This window comes from Puma concolor, chromosome B2, assembly GCF_028749965.1.
Source record: "Puma concolor isolate L17-30 chromosome B2, mPumCon1.1.hap2, whole genome shotgun sequence".
Classification (NCBI taxonomy): domain Eukaryota; kingdom Metazoa; phylum Chordata; class Mammalia; order Carnivora; family Felidae; genus Puma; species Puma concolor.
Window position 1 is genome coordinate 141,020,884 of NC_141671.1, and position 23,142 is coordinate 141,044,025.

General features: G+C 43.3%; 1 protein-coding gene across 7 annotated transcripts in view; it reads right to left on the reverse strand.

Moving 5' to 3' along the window:
• Nucleotides 1–573: 573 nt before the first annotated feature.
• The window catches only part of CNKSR3 (CNKSR family member 3), an 84,370-nt gene continuing 61,801 nt past the window's right edge, over nt 574–23,142 (reverse strand). For 6 of the 7 annotated variants that reach the window (XM_086708177.1, XM_086708173.1, XM_086708176.1 and 3 more), the window contains 9 exons: nt 19,329–19,370; nt 16,735–16,854; nt 14,462–14,521; nt 9,543–9,611; nt 9,061–9,294; nt 8,227–8,351; nt 5,434–5,642; nt 4,845–4,934; nt 574–2,072 (listed from right to left, as the gene is read on the reverse strand). In XM_086708177.1, the coding sequence (XP_086564303.1) occupies nt 1,774–2,072; nt 4,845–4,934; nt 5,434–5,642; nt 8,227–8,351; nt 9,061–9,294; nt 9,543–9,611; nt 14,462–14,521; nt 16,735–16,854; nt 19,329–19,370 (1,248 nt within the window). In that variant the 3' untranslated portion in view covers nt 574–1,773. The remainder of the gene's footprint in view (nt 2,073–4,844; nt 4,935–5,433; nt 5,643–8,226; nt 8,352–9,060; nt 9,295–9,542; nt 9,612–14,461; nt 14,522–16,734; nt 16,855–19,328; nt 19,371–23,142) is intronic. The other variant, XM_086708175.1, reaches the window with a different exon arrangement.

Consider the following 23,142-nt stretch of genomic DNA (forward strand, 5'->3'; position numbering starts at 1 on the left):
TCATTCCCCAGCTGCACTTCAGCACTAAGAACCCTCCTAACTCCAGGGAGGGAGAGGAAGTGTTGCCATCCCCTGCTCTGGGCATAAAGCCAGCCCAAGCTAACGGTAAAATGGGCCAGGGCTGGCGCTCCTCCTTTTCCGTAGCTGCCTGCTAGTCTCCAGAGCCCTGTTACCAGACCTCCCGCACCCCCGTGCTCGGCCCTTACATTGTATTTAAAGCACCCAATGAATCACACACTCCAAGCCTCAGAATCACACATTTCAGCCTCCTTCTGCTGAAACTCCCTCAGAGGCCGACAGGAAAAGAGCCGGAATGAATGCAATCCCCTTAGCCCCACCAGAGGCATTCTAAAAGGAAGATGTTTAGTAACTCCGGGAAATCTCTAATTTGCTGAATTTCAGGCAGTTCAGCAAAGTAAACAATTCGAGGGGTGTGTGTGGGGAGGGGCGTGTTTTTGAGGAAGGGATACCAGCTCTGCCCAGGAACATACCTCGGAAAAGTTCCCAAATGTAATGTTACTGTACCGCGTGTCCTCAACGCCCCCCCAGTTCTAATCCATAAAAATCCCAAAATGCTTGGGAAGGTTTATTTTGTTTTTTAACGATAGCGCCCACACTGGCATCGGCCACAGTGGTCACTTATAAATCTGAAAACACCTTGAACACTCTTTTTCATTAACTTCATGTAAGACGCAAAACAAAGATATTTCAAATTACATGTGACTAAGAGTAAGAAAAATATACAACTATATTTAAAACACTTAAATTAACAAGATAGTACTTTTCTGTTCTAACAAAATATCATACATTCAGTTTAAACAAGAGTTAATATCCAGACACACTTTTCCAAAATACCTGATGCTAGTTGAAAATGAGTGACCGTGAGACTTTCCAAGAGATTTCTATTTAGGAAATATGTACAATTTTGAAGAACTGCCTTTTTTTTTTCTGGAAGACAGGCATTAAACAGTCAAAATGCAAACTGATGTATCTCTCATAAACCTAAATATTGTTGCTTCATTTTTCTGCATGATACTTTGGCTGTCAGAAAATCTTATAGCTTCTTTCCCTTAAAGACAATAACATATAACAACCCCCCTCACAAATAACCATGAACTTCTTTGTGTGTAATAAGCCCTATCTAAATGTGTCCACGTGTTTCTGCATTAATTGACTTATCTACGGAGATGGTTATGACAAGGGTATGACCAAGTGTAACAGGCCTACACTTAACCCACTTCTTTGAAACAGCATGAAATACATGCTACATGTTATTTCAAAGTCAAAGCTGCTACACTTATGAATACAGTACATAGCTTGAAAAACCAACACAAAAATGTTTTCTCCCTTGGCTTTCTTTCAGGTGAAGAAGCTGGACCACAAACCAACACATCTGTGTGACAACGGCCACCAATTTTAGCCCCGCCTCCCAAGCTGACAATGGCCTCATAATGGCCATACCATCCCTGGCCAAGGCCCCAGTTTATACAGCATCTCTGTGTTCCAACTCTAAGGAAGCAAGAAAAGCCGACTCGACTCATTTCTCTCCTTCTGCCTCCACAAGCCAACACCTAAGATCCTCTGGATCTGTTCCCATCCAATGACTTTGAGATTCCAAGAAGGGCAGTATACAACTTCCAAAAGAAAAAAACAACAATGAAATTGCATAAGGTCACTACGTAATACTGTGGATGAAAACCAGAAGAGGTTGTCAACTGAGGAAGCAAGGCACTTGGGAACAGGAGACAGGGAAGAGTCCAGGGAGGGCAGGGCTCAGTGAGTCAACAGTTTCAGGCGGGTAAACCAGCTGACCAGCAGGGACGGTTCTGTAGAGGAGGACTTGGCCGCCGCGGCCACCGGCTTCTTTCTGGTCCCTTCCTCCTGGAATGGAATCGTGGCACTGCTGTGGAGATCGGAACTGATGTAGCACCTGCTCCCTCGGACATAGTCTGCGCCTCGGACCAGCTGCCTCTCCCCTGTGGGCCTTGAGAAACGGTATGCGGGCGAGGAGCTTTCTTCGATGATGGGAGGGATCCGCTCATTGCTGAAATACCGGCAGAGGGCGTCCTCACCTGTTTTCAGACAAGGCCCCCAAGTCCATTAAAATAACCATCCACTGGGCGGCCTGCTCAGACCTCTGATGCCCTCCTCCCAGGGATGGGCTATGGCGCCTCACAGACAGCCAGGCCCACCCCCACTGGATGCTCAGAGAGCAGAAATGGAAGGAGTCCATCATAGGCTGCTTTCACTCCTGAGAGGCAACACAAAGGCAGAGCAGAGGGCCCTCACTTCCCTACCAGTGTTAAGAACTTTCATAACCAGAGTGAAAGGGCTGTATCATTCTATCACTCCTTCTCCAAGGCCTTGTTCAAGGCCTGCAGCACGTCCAGAACGGTGGTTCTTACTCTGAAGCGTAGAGAACTTAGAAAGGTAGGGGTGCCTTTGACTGTCACCCTCCAGGAAGAGGCCAGCACTCTTCACCTTTAGTAGATAGCATTCAAAGATTCTCACGCTCTGCCATCCTTAAGACATTTCCGAACCAGGAAGAATGGTCCCGGCCTAAATGCCAACAGGCAGCTCCTGGGATGGGGGTAGGGGGTAGTTAAGAAACTGAATAGACACCGAAAATGCAGGGCACCTTGGCAACATGTAGCATTCTTTTGACCCCGAAATTCTGCTCCTAAAAATGTACAAAGATCTGGGTACAAGATGCTTATTGAAGTATCATTCATAATTGTGGGATGGGGCGGGGGGGCACAAAAATAAGCTACATGTCCAACAATAGCAGACCGAATAAACATGTGCTATGGCCACAAGATGGACTGTCAAATGCAGGCATTATAGAAAATACCCATGTTTTAAATAAGTCACCTTTCACAGTATTGTCAAACACCTGTTTCTTCCACTTCGCACCTTTTTTCTAAGTGTGTAACATTAGAAAACGGAGTGATTATTTCTAGGTTGGGGAAGCAGATTACAGTTGAGTTTTATGTTCTCGGACCTTCTAGATGTTTTTCAATGTACTTGTTTTGCTTTTGTATTTGAAGCGGAAGTTACTTTCAGGAAGTGTCTGTTGTCGGGGAGCCTGGGTGGCTCTGAGCCTCTGGCTCAAGTCATGATCTTGCAATTTGTGGGTTCAAGCCCCGCATTGGGCTCTGTGCTGACAGTGCTCGGCCTGCTTGGGACTCTCTCTCTCTCCCTTTCTCTCTGCCCTTCCCTGACTCATGCTTTTTCTCTCTCTCAAAATAAATGAACTTGAAAAAAAAAAAAGTGCCCATATTCAAAGAACCACGTATCATAGGAGTCTATTTATCTGAAATGTTGAGAGTAGGAAGATCCGTAGAGACAGAAAGTAGATTAGCAGCTGCCAGGAGCTAAGGAAGGAGGGAATGGGGAACGACAACTTGCAGGTGATAAAATATTCTGGAATTAGTGCTGATGGACACACAACTCTGTGAATGAATGAAAAACCTCTGAATTGTACACTCAACAGAGCGAGCAGATGTATGGTATGTGACTTCTCTCTCAATAAAGTGGCTTTTTCTTTTAAGTGCCCCTTGTGCAGACAGACACCTTTTCATTCTAAAATGATCATACAACAAAAATACAGAAGGTGAGATAGGAGGTCAAGTGCGTCTCCATTTCTGGGCTTAACTCTCCCATCACCTCTCTCTCTCAATACTAACAGGAAATAAAGGGCTAAACTGGGGATTAAAAACCTAAGAGAATGGCAACGAATATGTTGAAGTTTCTAAATCTAAACAAAGGACAGGTCTGCCACCTGCTGACTGCTCCACAGATTTTCACATGCCAATTAAGGGTATCTAGGACCTGACACAGACATCTCCCTTTTCCAAGTGATTCAGACACCTAAGTGACAAACTCTACCAGGTCTCAGGGAGGGGCTGACCCTCCCTCCCCCTCCAACCCCAGTGAGGGGTTGACCACTTGGGAAGTTGAGCCTCCAGAACTTTCTTCTTCTTCCTTTGACTATCTAAGGTCTACTCCACTTGAACTTGTCACCTATTCTTTGTTTCAGCAACACACGAACAATGCTAGAATGTCTTGCCAGTGCTGATAATCAAATCATTTGGCAAAAAAAAATAAGAATTTATTTAAAAACGTTTCCCTCAAGACTAGTGTAATAACCAGTAACTTTGATTACAAGAGGAATTCACACAATTTATTTTCCAATGGTAATTACTCTTTAACACAAGAAGGATTTAGGGAGGGAAAAAAAAAATCCATGTCTATTCACTAAAAATCAAAGAGATTCCAAAAATAATAGTCATAAAATTCAGAATGAGATTGCTTAGTGAATAATGTAGATTTCTACTTATTTAGAAACTTACAGACCATCAATGTCCACAGCCCATTAAAACAACTTTTTTAAATGTTTTATTTATTTTTGAGAGAGAGAGAAATAGAGCATGAGTCGGGGAGGGGCAGAGAGAGAGGGAGACACAGAATCCAAAACAGGCTCCAGGCTCTGAGCTGTCGGCACAGAGCCCGATGCGGAGCTCAAACTCACGAACTGTGAGCTCATGACCTGAGCCCAAGTCAGACGCTTAACCGACTGAGCCACCCAGGCGCCCCTCCACAGTCTTTTAAAGCACACAATGCTAATTAGGAGATTCATAGGCACTAACTAGGAGTATATAATTCTGCCATTCCAGAAACAGGCAGGGCCTTAGAGATTGAGCACCCCGACTTCAGAGATGAGAAGACGGGACTCAGGCCAGGTCCTCTACGCGGTTATTACAGGACAGCGAGGAAGAGGGTTGCAACAAAGGCCCTGGCTCTTTTGACTCCTGTTGGGTGTTTTTTGGTTTGCTTAAACTTACCCTTCCTCCCATGGCCTCGAGGTCTGGCAAAAGGGTCCACGATCCCCATCCAGCTCCCGTCTGCAGGCATGGACAAAGGCCGGGGCTTGCCTTTGGAGGAAGGGGAAGGAACGTGATAAGTTGTCAGACTTTGGGGGACTTCAGAGAATCTTTCCTTTTATTTATAACTTAAGACTCCCCCATATCACACTCACGTACCCATAAGCAAGAACATTATTTTAAAATAAGTAAAGTATTTTAAAGCATCATATTTCCACAGCAAGCGATTAGGACAGAGGCGGGCTGCACTTAAGTCTTGTGTGTCTACAGAGCAAAGCAGCTCCAAGTTAAAACGCAGGCACTGAAAGTTAAAACGGTAACATGATCTCACTCCGCTGGGCTTTGATGCCAGGCAGAGAGTAATGATTCAACAAGGCTTCACTTGAGAGAGACGAATAAAGGTCTCATACTTAGAATTTCATTGAGGTTTATGTTTTCCTCAGATTACCCTTCAAGTCTGCCAAATTCATCCAACAGTTCCAAATAAGGAAGGGGGCGGGGAGGGAAGTGAAAACAAATGGCAGAACAAAACAAACACCCAGAAATGTACCATGAGACGGTGTTTTCTCTCTCATTTTTGTGGGCAGAATATTGGTTTCCACCGAATACCCGGGCAACTGATCAGAATCAGCGATGGTAAATCTCCGTCTTCGGCTCTCCTGGTCCAAGAAGGAATTTGGGGACTCTGAGCCCTTAGGTCCAGGCAAGGGCTGTTTACACTTACTGAATCCTCCATAAAGAAAACTCCTGTCCTCATCCCTGGAAGACAGTGGGCAATAATTAAGTTGCTTACAAAGATCCTCTCATACAGATGAATTACAGGAGATACTTCCTCCAGTACATACACATAAGACAATTTAAATCTTCCTTTCCACTGGAAGAAAAAAAAAAAAACATTACTTTTCCAATCTCAGTAACCCCCTCAGTAAACCCCCCCTTAACAGATATCCTATTAAATAAGAGTAAATAGCATGATCCTACTAAATAAAGGAAAATGAAATTTCTTTTCATAGGTGTTTAAGCAGCAGAAATACACCTTTGAAAAGACAGCTCTGGTTTCCCTGTACTTCTATCCTATAACTGAAATCTCCTATTTCTTACAGAAATCACTAGTTAGGGTATATAGAGCCATTTTTCTGATGCCTAAAGTAGTATCTTTGCCAAGATCCAGCAAAGAAGACACCTGATGTGTAATGGAATTGTTAGATTTGAAAATTATGTCAAAAAACACAAAAAAGGCGCCTTTATAATTCCCAATGGAGGGTGTCTATTTTCTGAACTCAGCACAGAAACTAGCAAGTGTTGGATTAACCATTCCAACTTAATTCTTTCTAAATGTCAGCTTTTATAAAACTTGAAATTAATTTTAGTTGAATCCAAGTTACTAGTTAAATTTTTTGCATTTAGAAAATTCTATTAGGTGATCTTGCAAAAACTACTAGACAAAATACAACAGCAACTGAGTCCAAAACCGATCTCAAGATCAGCTTTGCCTGCCTGCTATTTCCAATGAACCTCCCACCTGCGTGTACCCCTTTCCCTCCTATGAGCCCATCTCCTTCTATACTTTCAAACCTGGAATCTAACTTCCCCATCCACAAAGCTTTCAAGACTCAGCCACTCACTCTCCATAACCATTTGCAGGGTTCATTCCTCAGAAAGTCTCCTTCACTGATGGTGTGTACGTGTGTGTGTGTACATGTGCGCTCATGTGAGTGTGCGTGTGTGTCCCCCCAAGCAGATAAAAAGCTCCACTTCCCTTTCCCCTTTACTATGTACGTAACCTTTTACCTACCACTGCTTCTGTGACCCTTTGCTGAGACCCAGATGGGAACATTCAGAGTTGGGGCTTTGGGGGGGACCTCCCAGTTTCTGCTGAAACAACCTATGCCCTGGTCATGAGTGAAACTGTGTTCTCCGTGTGCAAAGGCAAGTACTTGTCACTTTAAATACACTTAACATCCTGCGACCACATGGCTCTGGTCTGTGAATGCAGGGAAGAGTTAGTTCCGTCTACTAACCAGAATGCCTCTGATCGCCTAAGAGAAGTTCTGTATGCTGTACTAAGTTCCGGGCAACCCAAAACCAGGGACAGGAAAATGATGTTAATTCTTCTTTGCGCCCACGGGAGAGACACAATAGACTCAAATACTAGCTTAAAACAAAAACAAACCAACAAAAAGCTCCAATATAAAGTAATATATCACTGTTAAGTTCAGCCTGAAGTTTGTCTTATGAAATATTATAGCATAATTATATAGTTCTCAATTTACTCTTGAACAGTTGACTAAGACATTGGCAGTTCTCTGTGGGCAAGAACCACATCTGTTTTGTGTAAGTTGGTGATTCTGGCCCTATACTCAGTAAACATACGTTGAATAAATGAGCCAAAATCTCTGTAAATACGTCAACTGATATAAATAAACTTGTATTTCACACCTAAATGATCCTCTATATAGCAGCTAATTTGACCATGTAACAATTAAGAGGGCACCGACTTTTAGAATTTATAATAGGCACACACAAGTACACATGCATGCACAAATACAGAGCATCATACCTACATTCACATTTTTTAAGTCCCATGAAGAACACCTCTCTCTCAGCAAAACAAAGCTGTAACCGTAATTCATGTCCCAAAAATATTTATTATCTTCCTCCCCAGAGATGATTTACCTAATACCTAATGAAACTTCAGCTTCAGGGATCCCCAAACAGCCCCTTCTCATATCCCAGGAGGAGCCAAAACAACGTATTCCCGGAGCACACGCTTTCACAAAGAGCCCGCTCCCACATAACTGCACGGCGTCAAGACCCATGAACCCTGGATCCATGCCTACACTTCCACCTAAAGGATCACACATGTTCCCCAGTTTTAAGATATAGTTGACATGTAACATTGTATTAGTTGTAGGTGTACAACATAAGGACTTGATATGCACACATAGTGCGAAATGATCACCATAAATAGTTCCACTAACATCCATCACCTCACATAGTTACAAATTCTTTTTTTCTTGCTATGAGAACTTTACAAATGTCCTCTCTCAGCAACTTTCAAATACAAAATAGAATACTGTTAACTACAGTCACCATGCTGTACATTACATCCCACAGCTTATTTATCTTATAACTAGAAGTTGGGACCTTTTGACCCCCTTCACTCAGCCCTTCCACGCCCACACCAAGGATCACACTTGTGAAAACTGCAATCTCAAGACTCCCTGCTGTCACACGGGAGTTCAGCAACTTCTCCCCTCGAGACCCTCACAGCTTGCACACCACCACTGAGAATCTCCAGGCACAGGAGACGCGCACACCGCCAACAGGAACAGTGACGTACCGGGGCGAGTAGGGAACGGCTGGTGGAGGAGGGATATAAAGATCCAAGATGGCGGGCTTCTCCTTCTTCAGCGAGGTATCCATTGTGCTTTCGGGGGACTGGGTTGTCGTGGGTGGAGGTGAGGTCTAAAACAGAAGCCAGTGCAAAGGGTGGAAGTGAACTTAAGAGATTATTCTTGGTTAACTCTCCTTCCCCAAAAGCAACACCGGGGACTGAGGTCATTCGTGTGTTCACAGCCATTAGCGACACTCCATTTGTATTCTTTGAGACAGTCAGAATTAACTGGGAGTTTTGAAAGACTGGAAGCACAGTAAAAAGTAGAGGCTTGGGAGCCAGGTCAGAATTCTAGCTCTGAGCAAATCACTTGAATACCATGCCTCAGTTTCCTCCTCAAAAACCAGCCATGCTGGCAGGAGGTCCTGCACAGGGCTGCCGCACAGATTAAATGTGTTAGTTCATACAAACCACTAACGATGCTATCACTGACTAGGAGCATGGGCTTGGGACTCAGTCTGAGTACTATTCTGGCTATGGCTCTTATTAGCTGTGTACCTCTGGGCAAACCACTCAACTTCTCTGTGCCTCATCTATAAAGATGGGAATCAATGGGGACAAGAATAGTATCAACACAGGGTGACTTAAGTGACACAATACACATAACAGGCTTAGCTCACTGCTTGCCACGCAGGAAGTACACAACTCTATGCTACTTAGTATTATATATACATATACACATACATATAAGTTAATTTTAAAAACTTTAAACCCTGGCAGCTTAATTTTAATCATGTTATTGGTCTCGAAGGACCTATTTTTTAAAATCTTGGGTGAGACCTTCAATTTTGTCACTTCTGTAGGCCAACAACGATGACGCTGTTCACGTGCTGACACCAGGTGAAGTTCACAACCAGTAACGGATACCTGCACCAGCGGTGGTTTCCACCGTAGGTTTTTCAGGGGGGCAGGGGTAAAGTTGAAAGAGCCCGTGGGACGCTTCTTAAGCAGTAATACGACGCCAGTAGGATTCTCCCTCAACTTCTTCACCAGATTTTTCAGCTGCCATCCCACCTTCAAAGAAGGAAAATGAGGAAAAGGGACTCACTCAGGAATAATGAAAAATCAGAGCTATGAATTTATTTCAAGGAAATCAGGAGCGAGCAAATAGACACCAAGATGTTCATCTTAGCACTACTTAAAATTACGGAAAATTGGATATAAATTGCAAATTAAAAAAAATTCAAGCAAAATGGCTTTGGATTTAGTTGAAAGTTCTAGAGGGGAATATTAAAAGTCTTCGTCTCGATGAACAAACTCACCACAGTTTGCTGATTAACCTGAATGACTTCATCACCAGCATGAATCTTCTGAGATCTGTCTGCAGGAGACTATTAAGAACAAACACAGAGACCTGTCTTAGTTTTTCAACCCTCTATTTCTTTCTGCTTCTATTTCTTCTTCCTTCTTTCTTCTGCAGACAAAGAGCAATGGGAACACGATTTTCTCAAGAACTATCACACGGCACGCTTACGAGATGACCCTGAAACTACACGGTCTATAGAGTCTGGCCCACAGGCGGACACTTGACTTCCCTACTTGATGCGTGGGCAGCTGGTACAGATCACTGCAACGTCAACTGCAATGGCTGGGTTCATCTAGCCCCTCAGGAAGAGCGGGACACACTGTCGACACAACAAACTGATAAGAGCTGCTGGTTCACCTAAAAAATATCGTACAGGGGCGCCTGGGTGGCTCAGTTGGTTAAGTGTCTGACTCTTGATTTCGGCTCAGGTCCTGATCTCACAGTTCGTGAAATCAAGCCCCGTGTAGGGCTCTGTGCTGATAGCATGGAGCCTGCTTGGGCTTCTCTCTCTCCCTCTCACTCTGCCTCTTTCTCTCTCTCTCAAAATAAATAAATAAACTTTAAAAAATATCTTACATATATCCCTATCAAAATTAATTTTACAAAAGCTGACCAACTGCTTACCACATAAAGATCATCACTGTAACTCTGTCATCCCATCTCCTTTTAAGCAATTATTAAAATTAAACCTTGTTTACTCAACCTTATTTTACACATTATCACAATGCTATTAAAATAGAAAGACGATGACAATAGAAAATGTATTTCTTCAGAGAAAATGAGTTTAAATTTTTTTCATTTTCACGTTGATTTCTTTTTTTTTTTTTAATGTTTATTTATTTTTGAGACAGAGACAGAGCATGAACGGGGGAGGGTCAGAGAGAGGGAGACACAGAATCTGAAACAGGCTCCAGGCTCTGAGCTGTCAGCACAGAGCCCGACGCGGGGCTCGAACTCACGGACCATGAGATCACGACCTGAGCCGATGTCAGCCGCTTAACCGACTGAGCCACCCAGGTGCCCCTCATGTTGATTTCTAAATGAGTGTTTTTCAGTATTAGAAGTCCAGATTTTTATTCCCCCAAATAATATGTGTGTATATAAATATCTAGATGTAATTTATTTGTCAAATATTTTGCTCATAATATTCTTGTTCAATCAATTAAACTAGCACTCTTTATGTTTAAGGTAACTCCTGTGAGCAAAAGCAAAGGATAAACCCTTCATTTCAAATTATAGTCATACCTTATCTAGGCCAGAGTATTTTATTTGGTAACTTATGTAACTGATTGAATCTTCAAACACATTTATAATTATTTTTTTTAAAAATAGCACTTTTGGGGCGCCTGGGTGGCTCAGTCGGTTAAGTGTCCGACTTTAGCTCAGGTCATGATCTCACAGTTTGTGAGTTCGAGCCCCACATCAGGCTCTGGGCGGACAGCTCAGAGCCTGGAGCCTGCTTCGGATTCTGCGTCTCCCTCTCACTGCCCCTCCCCTGCTTACGCTCTGTCTCTCTCTCTCTCTCTCTCTCTGTCAAAAATAAACATTAAAAAAATTATATAGATAGATAGATAGATAGCACTTTTGAATGAAGTCAGGAGGGCAGCAACTAAACCCAAGATATCCTTGCTGGATCTTCTCACTCAACTGTTCTGATGGGCTCAGCAAGAAATGAGCAAGCAGCATTAAACTATAGAAACAATCTCTTTGATTTATCTAGATCCAACATGTAACTGTGACAGTTATTTTTCAAAACATTTAACCTGTGACCATAACAACCAGCAGTGCCTCACCTGAGAGACCAGCACAGGGGGTACCTCTGGGAGATGGTCTATTTCAAGTCTCTTTCTCTTGAGACACTTAAAGAAAAAAGTGAGTGAGTGTAGGCTCCTTTTTGTTCCTGCGTGTCAGATGCTTAACCCTCAGTTACAGACCAACTTCGCTAAGTCTGATCAGAATCAGTCTAGCCATGGGGCACCTAGGTGGCTGAGTTGGTTAGGCATCCAACTCTTGATTTCGGCTCAGGTCATGATCTCCTGGTTCATGGGAGCGAGCCCACATCCGACTCTGTGCTGGCAGAGTGGAGCCTGCTTGGGACTCTTCTCCCTCTCTCTCTCTGCCCCTCCCCTGCTTGCGCTCTCTTTCAAAATAAATAAATAAATATTTAAAAAAAAAAAAAAAAAAAAAAAAAGAATCAGTCCAGCCCAGATAATCTTCCTGGCCAGGGATTCATTTAAGGTAATCTTCACTTTATAAAAGATGACCCAGAGGTCAGGAAGTTCCTGTTTATAGATATGCAATCTTAAAAAACAAGCCTAAATGACCTGAAGTGACTTTCCTTCCTCGGGATCCTCACGCATTCATTTCTCAAGTGTCTTACCAGGTGACTAAGAGATGTGTTTGGCAGAACACTGGTAAAGAGAGAGCTTGATACCAAAATTCTTCCTGGGGCAGTGGCTCTTGCCTATCTTCACCACGAGCCAGACTACTGAAAAATGATGCTTGTTCTCGTTTTCTGCAGAAGGGTGATGACCCGGAGAAGAATGCATCCATTCTTCAGAGGCTAATCTAATTCCCACCTCATCTCAGAGGTGGGGAATAGAAGTATGGATGGGATCCTGTTAAGACTCCTCTCAAGGTGTTGAACAATATCAAAAAAGAAGTCAAAGAGAATCACTAGATACTGTTAGGCTGACCTTGGAATGATCCTGATTTCTCAGGTAACGTCCCCCCCCACCCCAAAATGCACCGTAGGCCTAAGATGGTCCGCTGTCATTGCTGCAGCCTGGAGTCCAAGATGGAGAAATAAAGGAATGCAGTGGGTGATTTCTGTCCACTACCACCCACCATACTAGGCTTCCACTAAAACATTCTGATTCTGAAGTCACAACAACCTTAAGTGCTAGCTGGAAAGCCATCCGGGAGCTCTCACTTTCTACTGCCATTTATGTGTAAAATATCCAGCATTTAGGGTGAGATACTCAGAAGCCCTGGAGAAGTGGGCTCTTACCTAATTTCCCACCCTCATCTGCAAGATTTAGCACATTCCAGGTACTCTGTGAACACAAGCTGAGTGACTGAAAACAATGAGTGACATTTTCAAATGGACTGCCAGATGGGATAAGTCAAGTTTTCCTTTTTTTCATCTTTAACAAGATGGAAACCACCTGTCTCCAGGATGACTTCAGTTTGATCTTGTATGGGATCGACTATATCCAGGTCAACCCTGAATCTCTCACCCAGTCTTATGAGGCTGGTAGCAATTCTAGGAAATGGATCCATACATTTGACCTTCCACGTCATTCAAAAGCAGCTTGTTAAGTTGACAGTCTGTCATTCAACTCTCATCCTTAAAACCAAAGGAAGGGGGGTGGTTTGAAGAGGAGAAATGTGTGCCTTCTGGTAGTAATATGATAGCGAGCTATACGCTGATCCAAGATGAAAACTGCTTTAAGAAGACCGGTAAAGTCTGGAACCACACGGGTCTGGCTGTTAAATAATGCAGTCACTATCAAGTGATAGATGCAAAACTTCAACTCTTTAAAAACTCACATGACCGTCACCATCCCTCTGAATCCACCCAGCTCCTAAACAATGAAATGAATGGTCCATGAGTATGTTCTTGTTTATGGTTCAGCTGAAATTTGCTAAGTCTCTGACAAGGATGAGGGATGAACTGCGTCACGAGTGATGTGTTTTCTCCTTTGCACCGTCCCTGACCTAAAACCAGAGTTTCCTGTGCTGTTACTGCCGATCGGGTGATGTGCTATAAAAATTCCTACTGCTTGTCAGTGCGTTTTCACCGCCGCTCAACAGAGAATGCTTCAAGATACTACCGTCTTCTCACTCACCGTCTGCCAGAACCACACACCTTATTTCAATTTCACTGGCTGCCTTAAGCAATGCCATTTCTTTTCTGCTACAAAAATCAAGCTTGCATCACAAACCCTCATCAAAGACCATGCCATTTTATTTTATCTAAAGATCTAGCAGCTGAAGTTCAAAATGCAACATGTATTTGCACCGGATTAGAAAAGCAGTTACCAAGTTTCTTCTATTTTTAGGAATTATTTCCTCTTGTCTTAGTTGATTAAATAGCAGATTAATTTCACAGACACATACTTCTTTCATACAGATCCAGGAAGCTATTCAAACATTTTTAGCTTCATGTCAACGTCACCGAAAACTAGCCATATTGTAAGTTGCAAAAAAGAAAGCATTCAATTAGCTCTACTTTTTACAAATTCAAAATGTTTGAGGGGCTCAAGAAAAACCTTTCATGTAGTAGCATTTCCAAAAGGAAGTTAACAGTGTACAAAGACTCTCACAGTAGAAACAGTCCTGCATTTTCTATTCAAAAGATTAGGGTGCAGGGCAGGGGAACTAAATTTCAGTATCATATCAAATACTACAAAACACAACTCTATAAAAAGAATCTACATTGTGCTAACAGTCTCGAAATAGTTGCTTTGGTGACGCATATAAATTCCATTAAGCAACAACAAAAAACTGTATTTTACACATATAGCTACCAATTCCAGTTCCTGTAAGAGTGATTTTCAATAACAAAGATATCACTGTTTTTATATTTATGGGTTAACATTTCCAGGGTGCAACAGGAATAATTAACAAGGGTTGGGGGCAAAAACCGGGCAAGGTATGTGAACAACAGCAATAAAAGACAATTTAAATAATAAATTTACAACAGCTGGTGATAAGCAGTGTGCTTAGCAACAGAAATAAACAAAACAGCACCCCTACTCTCACTATAGATAATAAAACAGGAGGCACACGTTTAAATGAAAAGTATAGGGACTATGTGTCAAATTTGTTTAAACACACAATGGCTTTTACATTTAACGGATATGCACTTACATTCTCGGTGGTTCCAGTAATCACGTGCAATCCATCATAGGTTGATTTGATGTACATGCCCTAGAGGGAGTCGCAAATATATTCACTCATTACTCCAACATTTAGAAACATGGCCGCCAGGGAGACTTCATCTTATAAAACATTAAAGGCAATCCCTTCAGAACAACACTCATTTTTAAGACTCTGAAACATTGTGAAACAAGATCCACAAGCAGTGAAGGGGAGCTAACAAATGGAAACACTAGTGGAAGAAGTCAGAAGCCAGATCTCTTTGGTATGAGAACTTGTGTACTGGGCCCACAGAATTTTGCCATAACTCTGGGGACTCAGAAGGCATCTTCTCAGACGTGCAGGATGAATGAGGCATTTCAAACAGGGACTGTTCTCTCCTGACCACTTCTTTGTCTGGTGACACAATGTATTCGGATAAATTTGCTATCGGCACTCATTGTGGGGTGACTCACTGAAGCCACCAACAACCCAGACCAGGATATATGAACAAAGACTATTAAGAAACACCACTTAGGGAGTAAACCAGAAACAGGCACGCCTCCATTTTAAGGGAAGCATAAAGACAGATACACTCTTCCTGACAGGCCTGACAGGCAAACTCAGGGGTGAATGCCATATCATGGAGGAAAGATTTCCGCCGTTGGATAGATCACGTACAAAACATTTTTAGGAAACTTTTATAAGATGAGGGGAAAGAGCAAAATCTCGCAGTCTGGGCCAAGAGTAGTTGCTCACCCTGGTATCAGATTTGCAATAACGTAGATCTTCCTCAGAAATCATCTTGACCCTGGACTTGCCCGGCTCAGCAACTACACCACACTATAACGGGACTCTCATCAAATGCTGACACTCAACATGCATATTTCTACTTGCTAAGAAAGTGAGCTTGTCGATATCTGGTTGATTGTTGTTTTCCTGAGGAGAGAGACTGCCTTGGTATCTCCCCACAGCTACCTACAGACTACTTCATGCTTCCTCCTCCTCCTCTTCCTCATCCTCATCAGTACCTGCACAGCCACCAACTACTGACAGGAACTGTGCCCCAGCAGCTGGCACCTGACACCCATCATCTCATTGAACACCGTCCACAACTCTGTGAGGCAGTAATTATTACTATTCACTTATGCCAGATGAGGAAACTGACCTGTAAAGCGGTTAGGACACTTGAGGACTTGGAATTTAAACCCAGCTCTCTCAGACTCAAAGCCTCTACAGGCTCATCAAGGAGGCTCATGGTTTTTCCACTTAAATTTCAGCAAACTGGGGCATCTGGGTGGCTCAGTTGGCTGGCCATCCGACTTCACCTCAGGTCATGATCTCGCGGTTTTTGAGTTTGAGCCCCACATCGGGCTCTCTGCTGTCAGCACAGAATCAGCTTCGGATCCTCAGTCCTCCCCCCAACTCCTCCCCGGCTCACGCTCACGTGAGCACTCTCTCTCTCAAAAATACACAAACATTGGGGTGCCTGGGTGGCGCAGTCAGTTAAGCGTCCGACTTCAGCCAGGTCACGATCTCGCGGTCCGGGAGTTCGAGCCCCGTGTCAGGCTCTGGGCTGATGGCTCGGAGCCTGGAGCCTGTTTCCAATTCTGTGTCTCCCTCTCTCTCTGCCCCTCCCCCGTTCCTGCTCTGTCTCCCTCTGTCCCAAAAATAAATAAATGTTGAAAAAAAAATTAAAAAAAAATACACAAACATTAAAAAATAAATAAAAATAAATTTTTCAGGCAATTCATCACACCAGATGCATGCTAGGCACTGCAAGATCTGTGATCTAGGAAGCCAGGTATCTACCTGTTTGTATGCTGGGGGCCTGTTATTATAATAGGGCTCATATATCATTTATGAAACAGTTCTGAACTTTTTTTAAGAAATCATTTCTTTCAACCACCTCTTCTCACGTTCATCTAAGTGCTAATAGACACTTTCAGAGCAGATGTTGTTTTGTACCCCGAGACCATCTTTCCTTTGTGTAAATGTTTTATACCTCCTCGCACTAAGTCCTAAAAATAAAACTGTTAAAACAATCCCTTCAAGATACGAGAATACAGTTTAAAAACTGTATTTATTTGTATACTTTGAAGACATAAAACCTATCAACAGTTCGAGATGGCAAATTCCTAACTACATAATGGAAGACAATCTAGTTGAATTCTATTCAGAATTACAGTGAGAGCAATAAAGAATCATTAAAAAAAAAACCCAAACTTTAATAAATGACGATGTGTTCTTATTTGGGAAGAAAACAAGTGTTTCTAGAATCTCACCAGGCCTTCCCCAGGCTTAACGTTTGGCAGGTGAACTTCCTCCAGACACGCACACTGGCTCATAACAGGATCTGTAGCAGATCGTATTGTTTTGTCACAGATGCCATTTAAAACCTTGACCTAGAGTTGGAGAGGCACATAGGAAAGGTTCAATCATTAACCCAGTTTATCTCAGGTACAGTTTAAAGAAATGCACTTCACCTACAATCTTCAGCTCTGGTCGGTGATCATTTTAATAATGTTACTTGACGAAGGCATGGCATTGGGACTTCTTATCTGCAATTCGTGGCAACGGTGCCACTTCAGCTTTGTTTAAAGAGCGCAGCTCTTATATGAATTAGGAGCACAGACTGTACAGAAACCCCCGTTTGGCAGTTAAGGACAATCATCTATTCCTAGCCTCTGCATGGTTTTTTCCTGATCGCTCACATTCTATACATATCAAATATTCACAAGGTTATTTATTTATTTATTTATTTGCCTGTACCTGCTTTTTTTTGAGTAGGTTTTATTTTAAAAGCAGTTTTAGGTTTCCAGAAAAACTGAGCATAAAGTGCAGAGTTTCTATGTGCTTCCTTCCCACCCCAACACAATTTCCAACACAGTTATAACAGGGTTAATAATAAGATATAAAAACATTGGCCTTAGTGTGGTACATTTGTTACAACCGATGAACCAAAATTGGTACCTTATTATTAACAAAAGTCCGTAGTTGACATTAGGGTTCATTCTTTGCGGTATATAGTTCTGTGGGTTTCAACAAATGCACACCGTCATGTATCCACCTCTACGGTATCACACAGAACACTTTCACTACCTGAAACCCCCGTTCTATCTATTCATCTCTCCCGCCCTCCCCCACTATGAACCCTTGGCAATCACTGGTCTTTTTACTGACTTTGTGGTTTTTGCCTCTTCCAGAATGTCAAATAATTAGAATCATACAATACGTAGCCTTTTCAGACGGGCTTCTTTCACTTGGTGATATGAATTTAAGGTTCTTCCATATCTTTTCATGGCTTTTCGGTCATTTCTTTTTATTGCTCAGTAACAGTCTATTGTCTGGATGTTTATCTGGTCACTCACTGGAGGACATCTTGACTGCTTCCAAGTTGCAGCCTTAAGGAATGAGGCTGTTGTAACATTCTGTACAGGTTTTTGCGGATAGAAGTTTTTAATTCATTGGGTACAACTGCTAGATCGTGGGGTGAGCATCTGCTTGGTTTTGTAAGAAATGGCCACAGTGCCTTCCAAGGTGACCGTACCATGTTGTGTTCCCACCAGCAATGACCAAGAGTGCCAACTGCTCCACATCCTTGCCAGCATTTGGTGTTGTCATGTTTTGGATTTCAGTTATTCTAACAGGTGTGTATAGTATCTCACTGGTGTTTTAATTGGCAATTCCCCTAATGAAACACGATGTTAAACATCTTTCCTATACTGATTTGTCAGCTGCGTACCTTTTTGGTGAGATGTCTGTTCACATCTTTTGCCCACTTTTTAACTGGGTTGTTTCCTCGCTGTTGAGTTTAACAGTTCTTTGTATATTTTGGATACAAATCCTTTATCCTTTTAAAATTACTTGCTCCCAGTCTGTGGCTTGTCTTTCCATTCTCTTAGCACTGCATTTCATGGAGCAGAGTTTTCCATTTCAATGAGATCTGTCCTATCGGTTTTTCTTTCACGGATTGTGCCTTTGGTATTGGATCTAAAAACTCACCAGCAAACACAAGGTCAACCTAGATTTTTCTCCTGTTATCATCCAGGAGATGCATAGATTTGTGTTTTACATTTAGGGGTAACCATCTTTTTAGTGATGGTTCACATTCTCTGACCCCAAACACTGACAACGTAAACTTTTTGAGACATGAAGATCCCCATGAAGTGGTGGTTACGTGTTGTTGTTTCCCCCAGATTCATCTAACCTTTCAAAATCAAACCACCAAGGAAATCAGGAAATTCCAAAGAGTGATTTTTTTTCCCCCCAAGGGGGAGAATCCAAGAAGTGACACTTCTTACCTTCCCTCAATTTGTTTAGCCTCCTATTTATGGAAAATATATTTATAGCAGTTTCACTGCTAAATTCCTCAACATCAGTAGGAGGAAGGCCTTATCAAAAGGGCCCAGGCTGGCTTATGTCAAAGGGAGGAAGCGATGATGAATGGTTACAAAATGCTCTTTAAACAATCACGGCACATCCCCCTGCCATCAGAAGGGTTTTGCCAAGGATTTTTTTTTTTTTTTTTTTTTTTTAATCATAATGTTCCTAAAGTGAAATTTACAGATCAGGGTAACCCTGATTAACAGGCTGGCTAGTAATTTAAGTATAATTGAACCTAATGAAATGTTCAGAGGAAACAGAGACCCCCATATACCCAAGTTAAGCACAGGAATTTTCACAGTAGTAATTTTCTTGTTGCTAGATTACTTTTACTCTTCTCTTTCTACCTAAATTAATAGACTCAAATCCCAAAGAGCCAATATTTCAAAGTATATCCTAAAGTCATTAGCCACAGAATATTTACTTGAATTAATGTGAGTCCCATTCGTTTGGGAAAAGGAATTTTACAGTCACTTCTAAAAGGTATACTTACTACGGCTAAAACTTTATCCTCCATTTCTGCTACAAGGCAATCCTAAAGAAGGAAAGAAGAAAAAAGAAAATTGTAAGAGAGCTAGAAACTTGGCATGCCCCTCCCCCTGCAGCCCAAACAGCCCTGTATGGGATGCGGAGGGCACGGAGCAGGCACCCAACACCTTCTCAGGCTCTGCTCTCTCCTGACCAAAGAAGCTTATCATCCAAGGAACCCATCTGACCGATTATGTCATCAGAAAACCTATGAAAATCATTGAACTGAAATCCACCCACCATCTATACCGTGCAGAGAGCAAGAAACCAGAAGTCGAGTCCAAGAAGGAAACCTGACAATGGCTCCCAAATGTGACCCCGTGCTCAGCCAGCACTTGGCCAACAAGTCAGGAATCTTTTAGCTCTGGGCCTGCTTCTATAAGAATAGCTTTCAAATAAAGGCTTAAGTAAATGTAGCCACAGAAGTTTATTTTAAGCAACACTGAGATTAAATAAGATATTTTAGTCCTTAATAAATGAAAAAGGTTCAACAAAACATTCATTAACACACTGCCAAAAAAGTGGTCTTGAGGTATGCTATTGATGATGTTAAATAAAGGGCTGGAGTGCAAAGCATTATTTATTCAGCGTAAGAACAAAAGACTCGGAACTGTATGAACCCAGCTGGCTGATTATAGGAGTCACCATTGTCCTGTATAAAAGTGGTCACAGTGAAACCACCAATGTGAAACTCTCACTGTTAACCTCCACAGTTAACTGGCCTACAGCAAAGGTTTCCCTCTACAAGGCAGAGGACATGCAGAGAAAAAGGGGGACTGGGGAGCCTGGGTGACTCAGTCAGTTAAGCGTCTGACTTTAGCTCAGGTCATGATCTTGCAGCCCGTGGGTTCGAGCCCAGCATCGGGTTCTGTGCTGACAGCTCAGAGCCTAGAGCCTGCTTCAGATTCTCTGTCTCCCTCTCTCTCTTCCCCTCCCCCACTCACACTCTGTCTCTTTGTCTCAAAAATAAACAAACATTAAAAACAAAAAAGAAAAAAAAAGAAAAAAAAAAAAAAAGGGGACCAACTAGATTCTTCAGAGTTTATTTTGCACCTTTAAGTATATAATCCCAAACTGGAACATCCTAATTATTTCATGTACACGAAAGATATTAATCAACTCTGTTGGAATTGTAAAAGATTTTCACTTCAATCAAAAGTCATTTAAGGTCACTTTTCTGCTACCACTGAGGAGCGGGGCGGGGGGCGGGAGTTAGAAATGTATGATACTCTACCCTATGATTTTGTAATCAGATTTTTGGTATCTTCTTAAATTAAAAATGTGTTAAACATTAATAGTGACTCTACTGCTCCCAAAGTTTACACTTATGTTCAGGAAAAGAGCATCCAAGTAAGAAAACACTTAAAAAAAGAAACTTAGAGATAGATTTTTGTATGTGTGAAGCTGATATGAACTCAAACACTACAGGAGCAACAACTTCTGTAAAACAGAATCATTCCAGCTCGAACATGTGCCTTGCATCTTCCATCTTGTGCACAGAGCTAAACCACCAAGTACCATGGATGGGATGTGGATGGCTCATCCCGTGTTAACAGCATCGGAAACACAGAATTTACTAAGTATCAATTTTTAGCGAACAGAACACTTACGCAGTCTTGTGCTAGGAATAAAGGTAATAATGTGTATTTATGGTTTTTCATTACAGATCCCAAAATGATAATCACCCACTGGCTGAGAGCTCCTCTCAATACTCCACAGCCCACGATTCAAGGTGGATGTGTGACCTCGTGGTTCCTGACACTTGATTCCTTGACAGGTCCAAGAAGCCACCTAGAAAATGGGCTCCCTGTGGCATTGGAACCAATGGGTGAGAGGTGCTCTCCTGCCTCCCCAAAACTGTTCAAGCCAACGTGTGAAAGGGCTCACTTTTTACCTTCCGCAACCGTGAACACGGGTTCCCACAGCTGTTTCTACTGGGAGGAAGCAGCCGCAGGCATGATTTCATGCTTTTTGGCACAAAGGCAATGGAATGGAAAAAAGGCATCCTGAAACCAAATCAACCCTCTGGAGCCAGACGGCGGGGCTGAGCTCCATCATGTTCCTAGGTCACCTGGCTCGCAGCCTCAGACCAGCCTACCTGGCAGGGACCCAGCCAGGGCAGCTATCGGGTGCTCCTTCCCTCCACTGCTCGTCCTCCTTCTACCTCGTCCCCAGCGGGGTAGCCCTGAGCAACCTGCCCAGCTGCTCCCTGCCTGCACTCCTGTCTCTGCGAGGCGGGCACGATGCACCCTCACTCAGCGGAGAAGCAAACGCGACAACACACGTCGAGCACGCGGCACACACGTGAGACACAACCAGCGCTCCGCAAATGCTCTCGTGCCTTTTTCCTCCTCTGCTTCTGTGGCCACGCAGCTTTCTGTCCAGTTAACTGGACTCCTGGGCTTTCTAGTGTACTGCTCCCTTCCCCCCGAGTTTTCCCCCAGCGGGACTCGGCACCTGCCACCGTCATCCCATCTCTCACGGCCGCCGCTGCAGTTTTCATGGCCTCGCAGCGCAGAGGACAGACTGAAGATGCAGATCCCCACCCCTCCCCCCGGAGTTCCTCGGTCTGACATCACAGCCCAGAAACCGGAAACTGACGGAATATCCACCCGTGGACTTGGACGGCACGAGGCGTGCTCACGAGAAGGGCGCAGTCTCCTTCCAGGGGAAAAGGCAGCAACGATTTACGCCTCAACTCAAGAGACCGACACGTTATCCTTCAAGGGAAGGATGCAGACGAAGTGACAAGAAACAGGAGGGGAGATGGCAACCCGTGGAGGAGAGAAAGGAGCGAAAGGACACCCAAAGGTCTCTCCTTGCAGACAGAGACGAAAGGAACAAAGACCCAAGGAGAACACGTTCCTTGTCACCGGAAGAAGGAAGGACACAACTTTCATTCCTGAAACTTCCCAGATAAAAGGAATACACGGAAAAGACAGGTTGCTTCCGGAAAGGTCAACAGACCTCCTGCCGAGAAGTTCTGAAGACGGCACTCCCCCCCCCCCCCACTCCGCCCCCCCGCCCCCCCCACCTGCGGCTGGGAGGGAGTGTGAGGGCTCCCCCTTTCAGGATGCAGGCGGCACCCTGCAAAAGGCACGGGGCTCGCTCATCAAGTGCGTTGCTTCTCATTTGTGTGCACACAAATACACCCGGTGCCAAAGCACCTGTGTTCTCCAAACGCTAGAGAAAACATATGTTCAAGGAGCTAGCCATCTTTTTCAACCCACGTTCCTAAAACGATATTCCGTGTATAGTGACGCCTTGCCAGTCTTCACCCTTAAGAACTGTTCAAATTTAAATAAGCCACAGAACTGGGGCGCCTGGGTGGCGCAGTCGGTTGGGCGTCCGACTTCAGCCAGGTCACGATCTCGCAGTCCGTGAGTTCGAGCCCCGCGTCAGGCTCTGGGCTGATGGCTTGGAGCCTGGAGCCTGTTTCCGATTCTGTGTCTCCCTCTCTCTCTGCCCCTCCCCCGTTCATGCTCTGTCTCTCTCTGTCCCAAAAATAAATAAATTAAAAAAAAAAAAAAAAAAAACGTTGGAAAAGAGTGTTGTACATTTAAAAAAAAAAAAATTTAAAATAAGCCACAGAACAAACAAACCAAAAAGGAGCAGCATATTGTGAACTCCCTTTCCTGGAACCATCAAGTCGGTGTCCAGAAAACCAGCACAAGGCATCATTTTTAGATTTCCTACTATATGCTGTCACTTCTTGTGGGCACTGCGCTTTGCATTTAGTCTTCACAGCAAACTTTCGAGGTAGGTGTGGTTATTTTTAG